Here is a 12,479-nt window from a genome sequence, read left to right on the forward strand (position 1 = left end):
GAGTGCAGTGGTGGACTCATGGCTCACTGCAGCCTCAACGTCCTGGGCTCAATCGATCCTCCCGCCTCAGCCTGCTGAATAGCTGGAACTACAGGCATGCACCACCATGCCTAGCTAATTTTTGTACTTTTTGTAGAGACGGGGTTTCGCCATGTTGCCCAGGCTGGTCTCAAACTCCTGGGCGAAAGTGATCTGCCCACCTTAGCTTCCCAAAGTGCTAGGATTACAGGCGTGAACCACCACACCCAGCATCAATTGCATTTCTGTATAATATCATGATGAATTAGAAAATCAAAGATACCATTTAGAATAGCATAAAAAACATGGACTACATCAGGAAAAACCTGACGCGGAAGTACTGGGTGTGGCCAGCCCAGAGTAGTAACAAGACCTGGGATACTCAAGAACCCTGAGGTGTAAGGCATTGGGAAAGCTCAAAGGCTTTCAGTGCAACAAAGTCCACAAGTACAGCCCGAGATTGCAACATATGTTTTTATTACTCAAGGACAACCTGGACTTCACCGATGCCCAGCTTCATGGGGGCATGTAGTGTGACTCACGGCTGAGCACAGAATCACTGTGAAGCCTGTGCTACAGCCCTGGGCTACTTTTGGACACGCAAGAGGACACTAAGTTACATGAAACCTGACTTGCTTCTAAAGACATGTGATACATGTTTTTTCCCTGAAAATGTTTCCCTTCCCTGTCTGCCATGCTCCCAACTTTTCTGCCTTCCTGGGGCTTCTCACTGTCTGGGTAACTAGGTCTTGGGCCTAGCTGGACCTTGGGTAGTGGCCCCTCTGCCACAATCAGTGCCTGGGCCTGAGGCTGTGCTTGTGGCCTCCAAAGCCTGACCTGGCTTGGAGCTCGTCTGTGGCGCCCACGGACAGCCTGACTTGCAGGCCATCACATTAGGCCAGCTTACAGGTCCCTGGTAAAGCCTGAACACACTGGCCTGAGGTGGAGGGTGGGTGCTGCTCGACTCTCTGGAGGATCTCAGAATTCTTGCTTCTTGCTAGGACTGAATCGCAGGACTTATAGCCATACTTTTCCCAGGGTTTTTCTTTTCAAAACACGGTCTTGCTCTGTCGCCCAGGCTGGAGTACAGTGATACAATCAGGACTCACTGCAGCCTTAATCTCCCAAGCATAAATGATCCTCCCAAGTAGCTGGGACCACAGGCGTGCGCTACCACGCCAGGCTAATTGTTTAAAACAATTTTTTGTAGAGACAGGGTCTCATCATGTTGCCCTGGCTGGTCTTGACCTACTGGGCTCAAGTGATCCTCCTGCCTTGGCCTCCCAAAGTGCTGGGATTACAGGCGTGAGCCACCGTTCCCGGCCACACTTTTCCAAATTGTAAGCAGCTAGGAGGGCCCTGGGCCTCATCGGCTCCATTGTGCAGGGTGGCCACTGTCCAAAGAGATGGGCAAAGAGCTGCTGCCAGAGGCCTAGGCTGCGGACGCCCTGCCTAGCTCTCAGGGGAGCCAGCTCCCTGCTCCACACCCCTACGCAGCAGCCCCTCTCCTCCCCTCGCGGGTCTGTACAGCCAGCAGCCTCCCAACATGCGCCAGCCTCCTCACTGGATGCCAGCCTTCCTTGTCCCCAGATGCTGGCATGGAGGCAGGGTTCCACTCGGCCTGCCTGTGCCCACAGAGCCTAGAACAGCAGGGCCACCGCCTTCTCTCCCCCGCGGGTATAGGCCCCCGCCCCCACTGCCTGCAGAATGCTGAGGACTCGTGCACCATGAGAACTTCTGACCATGAGAACTTTGACTTCCGGATTTGGGGGATCTGCCCAGGTGAACAAATCAGCTCTGAAATTCATCACTTTCTTCGGGCCCCTGCCTGTCCTGTTCCAGGCCCAAGCCTACAGAAGGAAGAGGAAAGTCCGCTTAGCAAATCGGGGAGGCTCCCCCACTGCCAGAAGCCCTGGCTCAAGGGCTGGGCCATACTCCCTCATCTCCTGGGGCGTTCGTGGGAATTGAGGGGTTTTGTTTGTTTGTTTTTGAGACAGGGTCTGGCTGTGTCTCCCAGGCTGGAGTGCAGTGGCTTGATCACGGCTCACTGTAGCCTCTACCTCCTGGGCTCAAGTGATCCTCCCACCTCGGCCTCCAAAAGTGCTGGTATTACAGGCATGAGCCACCTCACCCAGCTGAGGGTTCCTAAGCAGTGGTTCTTCAAATAGTACCCGGGATGGAAAATTCCTGCTGGGGCTTCCTAATTTCCTGAAAGCAGAGTGGGGCAAGCGCCCTCAGGCTAAAGGAGGGGTTACTGTCAGGAGGGAGGGAGTGGGCCAGGGTCTTGCTAAGGGAGGCATGTGGGGCCAGCTGGGCTTCCAGAGGTCGCCAGAGCCAGTGGCCTGCCCGGCTGCCCCACGCCCTCAGCGCAACTGGGACAGACACTCTGCTCTTTGGGGCTGGCACGGATGCGCCTGAGCACCCCAGAGGCCAGCCCGGGCGGCAGCACCTGGAAGGGAGCTGGAGGACAGCAGCTGCAGGCTGTCCAGGGCCCCATCCTCGTACAGGGCCAGCTTCTGGACCATCTTCTGTCGGGCAGGGTTGATGATAATCTGCGGTGGCTCTGATGATGACGATGCAGAGCTGCCCAGGACCAGTCCTGGGGTGGAGATAGCACTCCCTTAGCTTCATGCTGCGTCTCCCCAACCCCCAGCCTAGCACCCTGCCTCCCTGGCCTCAGGCCTGAATTCCTCAGAGAAGTCCAAGGGCAGGGCCCAGCTCTCAGGCTACCCGGGACAGAGCACTCCTTGTTCCTAGCCTTCAGGAATGGGGTTGGGAGAGGGCTGGAAAGCAAGCTCCACCTGGGGAGGACGTGGCCTGGGGAGGGGAAACCAGGCTTGCTAAGGACACAGAGAGCTGAACACCTGGCCCTGGTTCTCTTCTAGAAGGCTGGGGTGGGGACTACAGAGGCTTTGGCCCAAGGAGGCCCTGGTCCCTCTCCTGGGAACCCATCTCCCCAGCTACCTTCCACAGCTGTGGGCCGGAACCCTGGGCCACTCCCCCAGCTCGATTCTCCTGCGGTGTCCCCCTGAGGACAGCTGGCCTCCCCGAGGGGTGCTGGGCCCAGAGGGCAGCTCGGAGTCAAGTGCCATGAGCGCAGGGCAGCAGAGAGGCCACCTAAGCTCTCGTCACTCTCCACAGGCTGGTTGAGGCCTCTCTGGAGCTGCTCCGCTGCCTGCGCACTGGCTCCTGATGGTGCTGCCAGGGGCTGCCATGGGGCAGCCCCACTGTGGGCACCACCAGTGCTGGACACATAGGAATTCTCCTGTGGGGAAGGGGGGATGCAGCTGGCGGCCTCCAAATGCCCAGGCACCCCCGCCACTACTGCCTGCAGCTTCTCTAGCCTCTCGTACACCTGCAAGTGGAAAAGAGGGACTCTCAGGGTGAGATGGCAGCCCTGGCCGGTCACCCCGTGGGCAAACCACAGGGATGCTCCAGGCCATCCGTGACCTGCCTTGGGGCTCTAAAACGGTATACCCTGCAGTTGGGAACGCTCTGCCCCTCGCCCCTCTGTTCCCGTCACAGGGAGTGCTAAGAACTGCGGCTGCCAAAGGCAAGGACTGAGAATGACCTCTTTCTCTTCTACAAAGTGAATCTCACTGCCCCACTGCCCTCAAACGGGGCCAGAGAAGAGGTGGGGTACTAGGGAGGGGACAGAAAAAGGCAGATGCAGTGGTGCAGTGCGCCCAGCAGGGGGCACTGCAGAAGCTCTTTCCTTCTTTCTCTGTGAAGTGGGGTCAGAGCTGGGCTCCGCAAAGCAGGACTGCCCGGGACCCTCAGTTCAGAGAGGCCCTGCCCCAAACAGAACCAAAGGGCAAGTAAGAAATGCGTGGAGACTCCAGAGAGACCTAGCAGGTGCTGAGATGGGGTCAATACAGAGCAGGGCCTGGAATGCGGGCTTTCTTGCTGGCCACCCCATCCCAGTGGGCAGCTGGCTACCTGAGTCATAGGAGGCCTCCTTTTGGCCCGGCGGTGCAGGCAGCAGCAGGCCAGCCGGCCCAGGCCCAGGCCCAGCTCAGGTGGGCAGGGCCCGGGCCTGGGGTCCAGGTGCTTCTTGCAGATCTGCATGGCGATGGGAGCAGCCCAGGAATCTGCAGCCAGTGTGCTCTGGGTGCTTCTCAAAGCCACTCCAGCCTCCTCAGCCTCCTCTTCCACCAGGTCTTTCTGTGGGATAGATCATGTGAATATGGCTACCAGGTGGCCACACCTACAGTTGCAATCCTCAAGTCCTTGTCACTCAATCTTATGGTGTTTTTTTGTTTTTTTGATTAAAAAAAAAGAGATGGGGTCTCGCTATGTTGGCCTGGCTGGTCTCCAACTAGGCTCAAGTGATCTTCCTGCCTCAGCCTCCCAAAATGCTGGGGTTACAGGTGTGAGACACTGTGCCACAGCTCTTGGTCTTTCTACAACTTACTTTTTTTTTTTTTGAGACAGGGACTCATTCTGTCACCCAGGCTAGAGTGCAGTGGTGCAATCGTGGCTCACTGCATCCTCAACCTCTCAGGCTCAAGTGATCCTCCCACCTCAGTCTCCCAAGCAGCTGGGATTACAGGTGTGTACTACCATGCCTATCTTGCTATGTTGCCCAGGCTGGTCTCCAACTCCCAGGCTCAAGTGATCCTCCTGCCTCAGACTCCCGAGTAGCTTCTAGAGATTTATTAAACACCTACTGTGGACCAGTGGTGCTCTGGGCTCTAGGCATACAGGAACAAACAGAACCCTGGGCCCTGGTTTGACAGATCTGACTTCCTGGTGGGGGAGAGGCCCATGGAGCATTCTACCAGGACCTGAGGAAGTGATCCAGGAGCCGGGGTCTGAGGCATGAAGTAGCCTGAGAGGGCAGAGCCGAGAAGGAAAGTGCCCCACAGAGAGAGAGGTATCCTAGAGAGAGAGGTACCCCACAGAGAGAGAGGTATCCTAGAGAGAGAGGTACCCCAGAGAGAGAGGCACCCCACAGAGAGAGGTACCCCACAGAGAGAGGCTCCACAGAGAGAGGCTCCACAGAGAGAGGCTCCACAGAGAGAGGCTCCACAGAGAGAGGCTCCACAGAGAGAGGCTCCACAGAGAGAGGCTCCACAGAGAGAGGCTCCACAGAGAGAGGCTCCACAGAGAGAGGCTCCACAGAGAGAGGCTCCACAGAGAGAGGCCCCACAGAGAGAGGTACCCCACAGAGAGAGGCTCCACAGAGAGAGGCCCCACAGAGAGAGGCTCCACAGAGAGAGGTACCCCACAGAGAGAGGCTCCACAGAGAGAGGCTCCACAGAGAGAGGCCCCACAGAGAGAGGCCCCACAGAGAGAGGCTCCACAGAGAGAGGTTCCACAGAGAGAGGCCCCACAGAGAGAGGTACCCCACAGAGAGAGGCTCCACAGAGAGAGGCCCCACAGAGAGAGGCTCCACAGAGAGAGGCTCCACAGAGAGAGGTTCCACAGAGAGAGGCCCCACAGAGAGAGGCTCCACAGAGAGAGGTACCCCACAGAGAGAGGCTCCACAGAGAGAGGCTCCACAGAGAGAGGCCCCACAGAGAGAGGCCCCACAGAGAGAGGCTCCACAGAGAGAGGTTCCACAGAGAGAGGCCCCACAGAGAGAGGTACCCCACAGAGAGAGGCTCCACAGAGAGAGGCCCCACAGAGAGAGGCTCCACAGAGAGAGGCTCCACAGAGAGAGGCCCCACAGAGAGAGGCTCCACAGAGAGAGGCTCCACAGAGAGAGGTTCCACAGAGAGAGGCCCCACAGAGAGAGGTACCCCACAGAGAGAGGCTCCACAGAGAGAGGCCCCACAGAGAGAGGTACCCCACAGAGAGAGGCTCCACAGAGAGAGGCTCCACAGAGAGAGGTTCCACAGAGAGAGGTTCCACAGAGAGAGGCACCCCACAGAGAGAGGCTCCACAGAGAGAGGCTCCACAGAGAGAGGTACCCCACAGAGAGAGGTACCCCACAGAGAGAGGTACCCCACAGAGAGAGGTACCCCACAGAGAGAGGCTCCACAGAGAGAGGCTCCACAGAGAGAGGCTCCACAGAGAGAGGTACCCCACAGAGAGAGGTACCCCACAGAGAGAGGTACCCCACAGAGAGAGGTACCCCACAGAGAGAGGTACCCCACAGAGAGAGGTACCCCACAGAGAGAGGTACCCCACAGAGAGAGGTACCCCACAGAGAGAGGTACCCCACAGAGAGAGGCTCCACAGAGAGAGGCTCCACAGAGAGAGGCTCCACAGAGAGAGGTACCCCACAGAGAGAGGTACCCCACAGAGAGAGGTACCCCACAGAGAGAGGTACCCCACAGAGAGAGGTACCCCACAGAGAGAGGTACCCCACAGAGAGAGGTACCCCACAGAGAGAGGTACCCCACAGAGAGAGGTACCCCACAGAGAGAGGCTCCACAGAGAGAGGTTCCACAGAGAGAGGTACCCCACAGAGAGAGGTACCCCACAGAGAGAGGCTCCACAGAGAGAGGTTCCACAGAGAGAGGTACTCCACAGAGAGAGGTACCCCACAGAGAGAGGCTCCACAGAGAGAGGCTCCACAGAGAGAGGCTCCACAGAGAGAGGTACCCCACAGAGAGAGGTACCCCACAGAGAGAGGTACCCCACAGAGAGAGGCTCCACAGAGAGAGGCTCCACAGAGAGAGGTTCCACAGAGAGAGGTACCCCACAGAGAGAGGCTCCACAGAGAGAGGCTCCACAGAGAGAGGTTCCACAGAGAGAGGTACCCCACAGAGAGAGGCTCCACAGAGAGAGGCTCCACAGAGAGAGGCCCCACAGAGAGAGGTTCCACAGAGAGAGGCTCCACAGAGAGAGGTTCCACAGAGAGAGGTACCCCACAGAGAGAGGCTCCACAGAGAGAGGCTCCACAGAGAGAGGCTCCACAGAGAGAGGTTCCACAGAGAGAGGTACCCCACAGAGAGAGGCTCCACAGAGAGAGGCTCCACAGAGAGAGGCCCCACAGAGAGAGGCCCCACAGAGAGAGGCTCCACAGAGAGAGGCACCCCACAGAGAGAGGCACCCCACAGAGAGAGGCACCCCACAGAGAGAGGCACCCCACAGAGAGAGGCTCCACAGAGAGAGGCTCCACAGAGAGAGGCTCCACAGAGAGAGGCTCCACAGAGAGAGGCTCCACAGAGAGAGGCTCCACAGAGAGAGGCACCCCACAGAGAGAGGCTCCACAGAGAGAGGTACCCCACAGAGAGAGGCACCCCACAGAGAGAGGCTCCACAGAGAGAGGCTCCACAGAGAGAGGCTCCACAGAGAGAGGCACCCCACAGAGAGAGGCTCCACAGAGAGAGGCACCCCACAGAGAGAGGCACCCCACAGAGAGAGGCTCCACAGAGAGAGGCTCCACAGAGAGAGGCTCCACAGAGAGAGGCTCCACAGAGAGAGGCTCCACAGAGAGAGGCTCCACAGAGAGAGGCTCCACAGAGAGAGGTTCCACAGAGAGAGGTTCCACAGAGAGAGGCACCCCACAGAGAGAGGCACCCCACAGAGAGAGGCACCCCACAGAGAGAGGCTCCACAGAGAGGCACCCCACAGAGAGAGGCTCCACAGAGAGGCACCCCACAGGCTCCTGACAGAGAGAGGCACCCTGGGGGTGGAAACAGGACCAGAGGCCATCTCCAGTTCTGAGATCAGACAGACCAGGAGGAACAGCCAGGGTGGGCGGTGGCTTTCCTCGCAGAGGGAACAGCACATACTAAGGCTGTGAAGCAGGTGGCAGGGAGCGCCCCGAGTCCTGGGGACCTGGGGCATTGTGGGGTCAACCACATAAGGGATTGGGCCTTCACCCCAAGAGCAGAGAAAATGCAAAGGGGCCTTTGAAAAGAGCACTTTGGCTGCAGGGTGGGGAGCAAGTGGGAAAGTCCAAGGACCCCCAAGGAGCCTGCTGCGCTTCTTCAGCAGGATGCATGGATGGATGGATGCGGAGGGGAAAGGAAGGAGGGCTTGAGCCCAGCTCCTGGGTTCTCAGCGGGGCTGAATCCTGATGGAGACCCCACAGCACACAGGAACAGCCCCAAACAGGAGGAGAAGCAGTGAAGCAATTACTGGCTGAGCACATTCTGTGAAGTCTGTTTTGCATGTGGGAAAACAGGCCCAGAGGGGAGCAGGAATTTGCTGGAAGGCCACTATCAGGCTGGGGCTAAAACCCAGGTCTCCAGTCTCCTGGCCTCACCACAGTCCATGGTGAGGCAGACAGAGTGGAGTAAGAGCATGAGGCAGCTCAGGCTGCCCTGCACGGCGTGGAGAGCTCAGCTGCAGCCTGCTAGGGCCCAGGAGGTTCCTCGGGTCCTGCTTCTCTACCCAGCGCCCTGGGACCGCCCCTCCCCCTGCCCCCAGCCCAGATGGGGTCTGTACAAGGCTCATAGTGTCTGCAGGCAAACAGGTTTGTTCTCAGCAAGGTAAACGGAGTTGTTTGAGGCCCTGCCAACTTTCACAAATGCGGCCACTGTGGCAACAGAGGCATCCATGGGCACTGCGCCCCAATCATCCCCACCGCTGGGGCTGTGCCTGCTGGCTGCCAGCAGCTGTGTGTCCCCGCCTGGCCCCGCCTCAGGGGGCTCACCAGATACTTGATCCTGGCACCGTGCGTCTTCACAGCCCTCTGAGCAGCCAGGGTCTCGAGCACCACCTGGAGAGAGGGAAGAGGGAGAGCATGGCAGTGGCCTTGGCAGGGAAGAGGCCTCTGGTGTGGACATGGATCGGGCCTGACAAAGGTGTGGACAAAGGCAGAGCCAGATGTTATGGGACTGAAGCTCAGGCGACTTGGAGGGCCCATTTGAAGACAAATTACAAACACACAGTTAGGTGCAGGGTGAGGAGGAGAGCCTCGGAGGGAGGGGGGCCCTGGAGCTGCAGCCTCTTGGGGTCCTGGCAGATGGCCCCTGGCCCGCAGTGCACTCTGCGGCCCCCACCTCTGCCTGCCTGTGGCTTCTCCTCCTCTGAGCCAGCAGAGGGGTCAGTGGCTCACCACCCCAAAGCTGAAGGTGTCCGTGTCCACAGCCAGCCTTCCTGTCTTGATGTACTCCTCGGGCAGGTAGGCCAGAGTGCCCCGCACTGTCCGCGTCCGGGCCACCGTGCTGCTCTGGCTGGGGCTGGACCCGGCAAAGCGGCTGAACCGGGCCAGGCCAAAGTCTCCCAGCTTGGGTGTCAGCCTCTCATCCAGAAGGACATTGGAACTTGGGGAGGGAAGACAGTGGCGTCAGCCCAGTCCTAGCTCCTACACCTGCCCGGCTTAGGTAAGGCTGGACTTGAGGCTGCCAGCCCAGTGCCTTGCCCACAGAAAGTGCTGGCACTGCCCTGAGTACTCCAGCCGCCTGGGGGCCTCTGCTCATCAGTGGGGCCCATCCTTGGCCTGTTTCCACACCTGTGCCATACCGGGTGTTGAGGTCCTAGGCCATGCCTGATCCCCACATTGACGGGACGGGGCCCCCCTTGCTGCAGGCCCTGCCCCTGCAGTTCTCATGGGCCCCTCCTCACCTCTTGATGTCTCCATGGATGAGGCTGGGGCTGTCCTGATGTAGAAACTGAATTGCCCGGGCTGTACCCAGAAGGATGTCCAGTCGCTGAGGCCAGGAGAGAGGTGGGCAGGCCTGGGTCTGGGGCGGCAAATGGGGACAGGGGAGGTTGCTGGGTGGCCGTTCCTTGATCCCAACCAACCTTCTATCTGTCACCGTGCAGCCTGGAACAGCCACTTCACTCTCTAGGCTTCAGTTTCCCCCTTCTGGAAAACGAGGAGCAAAGTCTCCGTGACCTGCACTTGTTAAGCTACTCTGGCTGCTTGTCAAAGCATTCAAGGCTGGGCAGTGGCTGGGGACATGTTCAATAGAATCTGCTGGGCATAGGCTCCCAGGGCTCATCCCTTTGTCCCTGGGTGGTCGGGAAGTCCTTGAAGGCATTCTTCCCACTCTCCCCAAACACAGTATGCCGGAGGAGGCAAGGGGGTCCTCCGTCAGCGCTGGCTGGTCCAGCTGGTAGCCCCAGACCCCCTTGCCTCCGGGGCTTGCTGATGAGACCCTCCAGCTACTCCGCTTGCAAAGGGGAGGGGCCTGGGGAAGAGCTCTATAGAAAACAGTGGGCCAGGCCAGGCACGGTAGCTCACACCTGTAATTCCAGCACTTTGGGAGGCTGAGGTGGGCAGACCACTTGAGGTCAGGAGTTTGAGACCAGCCTGGCTAACATGGCAAAACCTCATCTCTACTAAAAATACAAAAATTAGGCAAGTATGGTGGCGTGTGCCTGTGGTCCCAGCTACTCGGGAGGCTGAGGCAGGAAGATTGCTTGAACCCGGAGGGTGGAGGTTGTGGTGAGCTGAGATCACACCACTGCACTGCAGCCTGGGTGACAGAGAAAGACTCCACCTCAAAAAAAAGTGACCCCACCATGGGCCAAATCCTGAGCGGGGTGCTGCTGGGGAGCTGGAAGTGCAGGCCTGGCCTGCTAGCAGGACCCGCTCACACAGGCTAAAAGCCCCAGGCCCCGCGACCGGCTCCAGCCAGGTGTCAGGAGTGCTTTGGGTCCTCGGAAGCGAGCCGGGCCAGGTGAGCCTACCTGGCAGTGGAGCCGGTCCTCCAGGGAGCCGTTGGGCAGGAAGCCGTACACGAGGCAGTAGAAGCCGTTCTGAGCACAGTAGCCAGCAAAGTCCACAATGTTTGGGTGACGAAACCTGTTTGAAAAAGGGGAGCACTTTCCATCAGGCCAGACTGGGTGGGCAGCCCTGGCTGGGGCCTCAGCTTGCCTGGGCCTGGCAGGCCTCAGGCGCCCAAGGGAGCCAGGTCGTGTAGTGTGTGGTCTGAAGCCCCACGGGACCTGGTGTGGCTCCCCATCTGGCCTCACCTGGACAGCTGCTCCACCTCGGTCAGGAAGCTCTGCTTCACTGCAGTCCACTCCAGGTCAGCGTCCTGCAGCCCCCAGGGTGCGGTGGGGGAAGGGGCAGGGAAGACGGGCAGGGTGAGGCTCTCGAACCGAAGGCCTTTGGGCCACCAGTGCCACGTGCCTGAGGCCCAGAACAACCAAGGGGCCAGGGACCCTGCGCCGGAATGAGGGCTGAAGGAGTTGTGTGGGGGAAGCGAGGGGGAAAGGCTGGAGAAGTGAGTGAGGGTTGTCTGATGGCCTTCCAGGGTCCCTGCCAGGGTGCGACACTCACCTCCTTCAGCCTCTTCACAGCATACACCGTGTTCCTCATCACTGCCCGGTACACGCACCCAAAGCCACCCTCCCCGATCTTGAGCTCCTCTGAGAAGTTGTGGGTGCCCTGGGAAATCTCACAGAGGGGCCAGCAAAATGGAGAGGGGTGGGCTCCCTGCAGGAGGGACACCGAGCTCTCTGGGCCTGGCTGTGGAAAGAGAGCCTGGATCAGGTGGGGTCCCTGTCTCCTCCCTTCTGCCGAAGGCTCCAGGCTGTCCCCACCACAGCTGCCTCCCAGCTGACCCAGCTTGGCTGACTGCGGCTCTGTGGTACACCAAAGGCTGAATTCCTTCCTCCTTGTCTCGAATCTTCCCTAGGGGACAGGAGACACCTACCTTGGTAGAGGAAGGGGCTGGAGATGGCGGTGGAGGCCGCAGGGAAGCAGGGCTTGGGACCAGGCCGAGCTCAGGCCCTGAATGGGTCTGGGAGCCTGGAAAAGCTTCATAAAGACACCAGTGAGAGGCAGGCAGAGACCAGCAGCAGGGTCTACAGCCGTGGCCATGGTCAAGGTGGGCCCTTCTTTGGGTCCACCGAGCCCAACAACCGGGCCCTCTTACCTGGGGAGAGGAGGGTGGAGGCTGAGGATGGCAACTTCCGGGGGCTCCAGGCCTCGGCCTCGGCGGGTGCAGGGATGCTGCTGGGCCTCGGGGCAGTGGTGCTTGGGGACGGAAGCGGGGCGGGAGGGTGCCCTGGGACGTCAAGGAAGGAAAGGAAGGTTGAGGCCCGGGTCGGGGAGCCCCGTGGGGCCCGCCGGCCTCCCGGCCGTGGGGTGCCCGGAGTCCCGCGCTCACAGGCTGTGATGATGTCCCGCGCGCGGAGCAGCTGCAGGTGCGTGAGGATGTGCACCAGGTCGGCCACACGGGCGTTGCGGTTGATCCAGGGCCACAGAACGCTGGCCGTGCGCTGCCCGGAGCGCTCGCACAGCCGCAGCTCAGTCTGGTCGCGCACGATCAGGGCGGCTGCGGAGCAGGGGGCGTCAGGCGTCGGCGCCGGGAGCCCGCGCGCCCCCCGCCCTCCGCCCCCCGGCCGCCAGCCGCCACCCACCGAACTGGCACCAGTCGGCGGGCTCCAGGGCGTCCATCACTTTGTAGAAGCGGCACATGACCCAGGGCGGCACCTCGTACAAGAAGTGCTGGGCGCCGGGGGCTGCGGGCTCTCCCGGGCCCGGCCCCCCGGCCATGGCCGCCGCCGCCGCCGCCGCCGCCGGGCCGGGGCCTGTCGGGGCCTCTCAAGGCCGCGGCGGGCACGGGCCTGGGCCGGCCGGGTCCGCGGACACTGACTCACTT

General features: G+C 60.2%; 2 protein-coding genes across 7 annotated transcripts; both read right to left on the minus strand.

Annotated features, from left to right (window-relative positions):
* Window positions 1-478: 478 nt before the first annotated feature.
* Window positions 479-12,479, minus strand: IRAK1 (interleukin 1 receptor associated kinase 1). Of its 6 annotated transcripts, none has more exons than XM_077988908.1 (14): window positions 12,238-12,479; window positions 11,985-12,152; window positions 11,751-11,882; window positions 11,529-11,632; window positions 11,153-11,341; window positions 10,843-10,907; window positions 10,558-10,672; window positions 9,487-9,605; window positions 8,978-9,185; window positions 8,573-8,638; window positions 3,958-4,182; window positions 2,983-3,283; window positions 2,468-2,617; window positions 479-1,868 (listed from the first exon to the last, which is right to left on the minus strand). In XM_077988908.1, the coding sequence occupies exons 1-14, from the start codon at window positions 12,371-12,373 to the stop codon at window positions 1,810-1,812; spliced, it is 2,037 nt and encodes a 678-aa protein (XP_077845034.1). In that variant the 5' UTR covers window positions 12,374-12,479; the 3' UTR covers window positions 479-1,809. The 6 variants fall into 6 exon arrangements, with proteins under 6 accessions (XP_077845034.1, XP_014984033.2, XP_077845036.1 ...); XM_015128547.3 differs by having other exon boundaries at window positions 2,983-3,373; XM_077988910.1 differs by lacking the exon at window positions 3,958-4,182 and having other exon boundaries at window positions 2,983-3,373.
* LOC144338623 (uncharacterized) lies at window positions 4,274-8,611 on the minus strand. The gene is made up of 2 exons (XM_077988906.1): window positions 7,492-8,611; window positions 4,274-7,240 (listed from the first exon to the last, which is right to left on the minus strand). The coding sequence occupies exons 1-2, from the start codon at window positions 7,759-7,761 to the stop codon at window positions 4,796-4,798; spliced, it is 2,715 nt and encodes a 904-aa protein (XP_077845032.1). The 5' UTR covers window positions 7,762-8,611; the 3' UTR covers window positions 4,274-4,795.

The sequence above is a fragment of the Macaca mulatta genome, chromosome X (genome assembly GCF_049350105.2).
Source record: "Macaca mulatta isolate MMU2019108-1 chromosome X, T2T-MMU8v2.0, whole genome shotgun sequence".
In the NCBI taxonomy this organism is placed as follows: Eukaryota; Metazoa; Chordata; class Mammalia; order Primates; family Cercopithecidae; genus Macaca; species Macaca mulatta.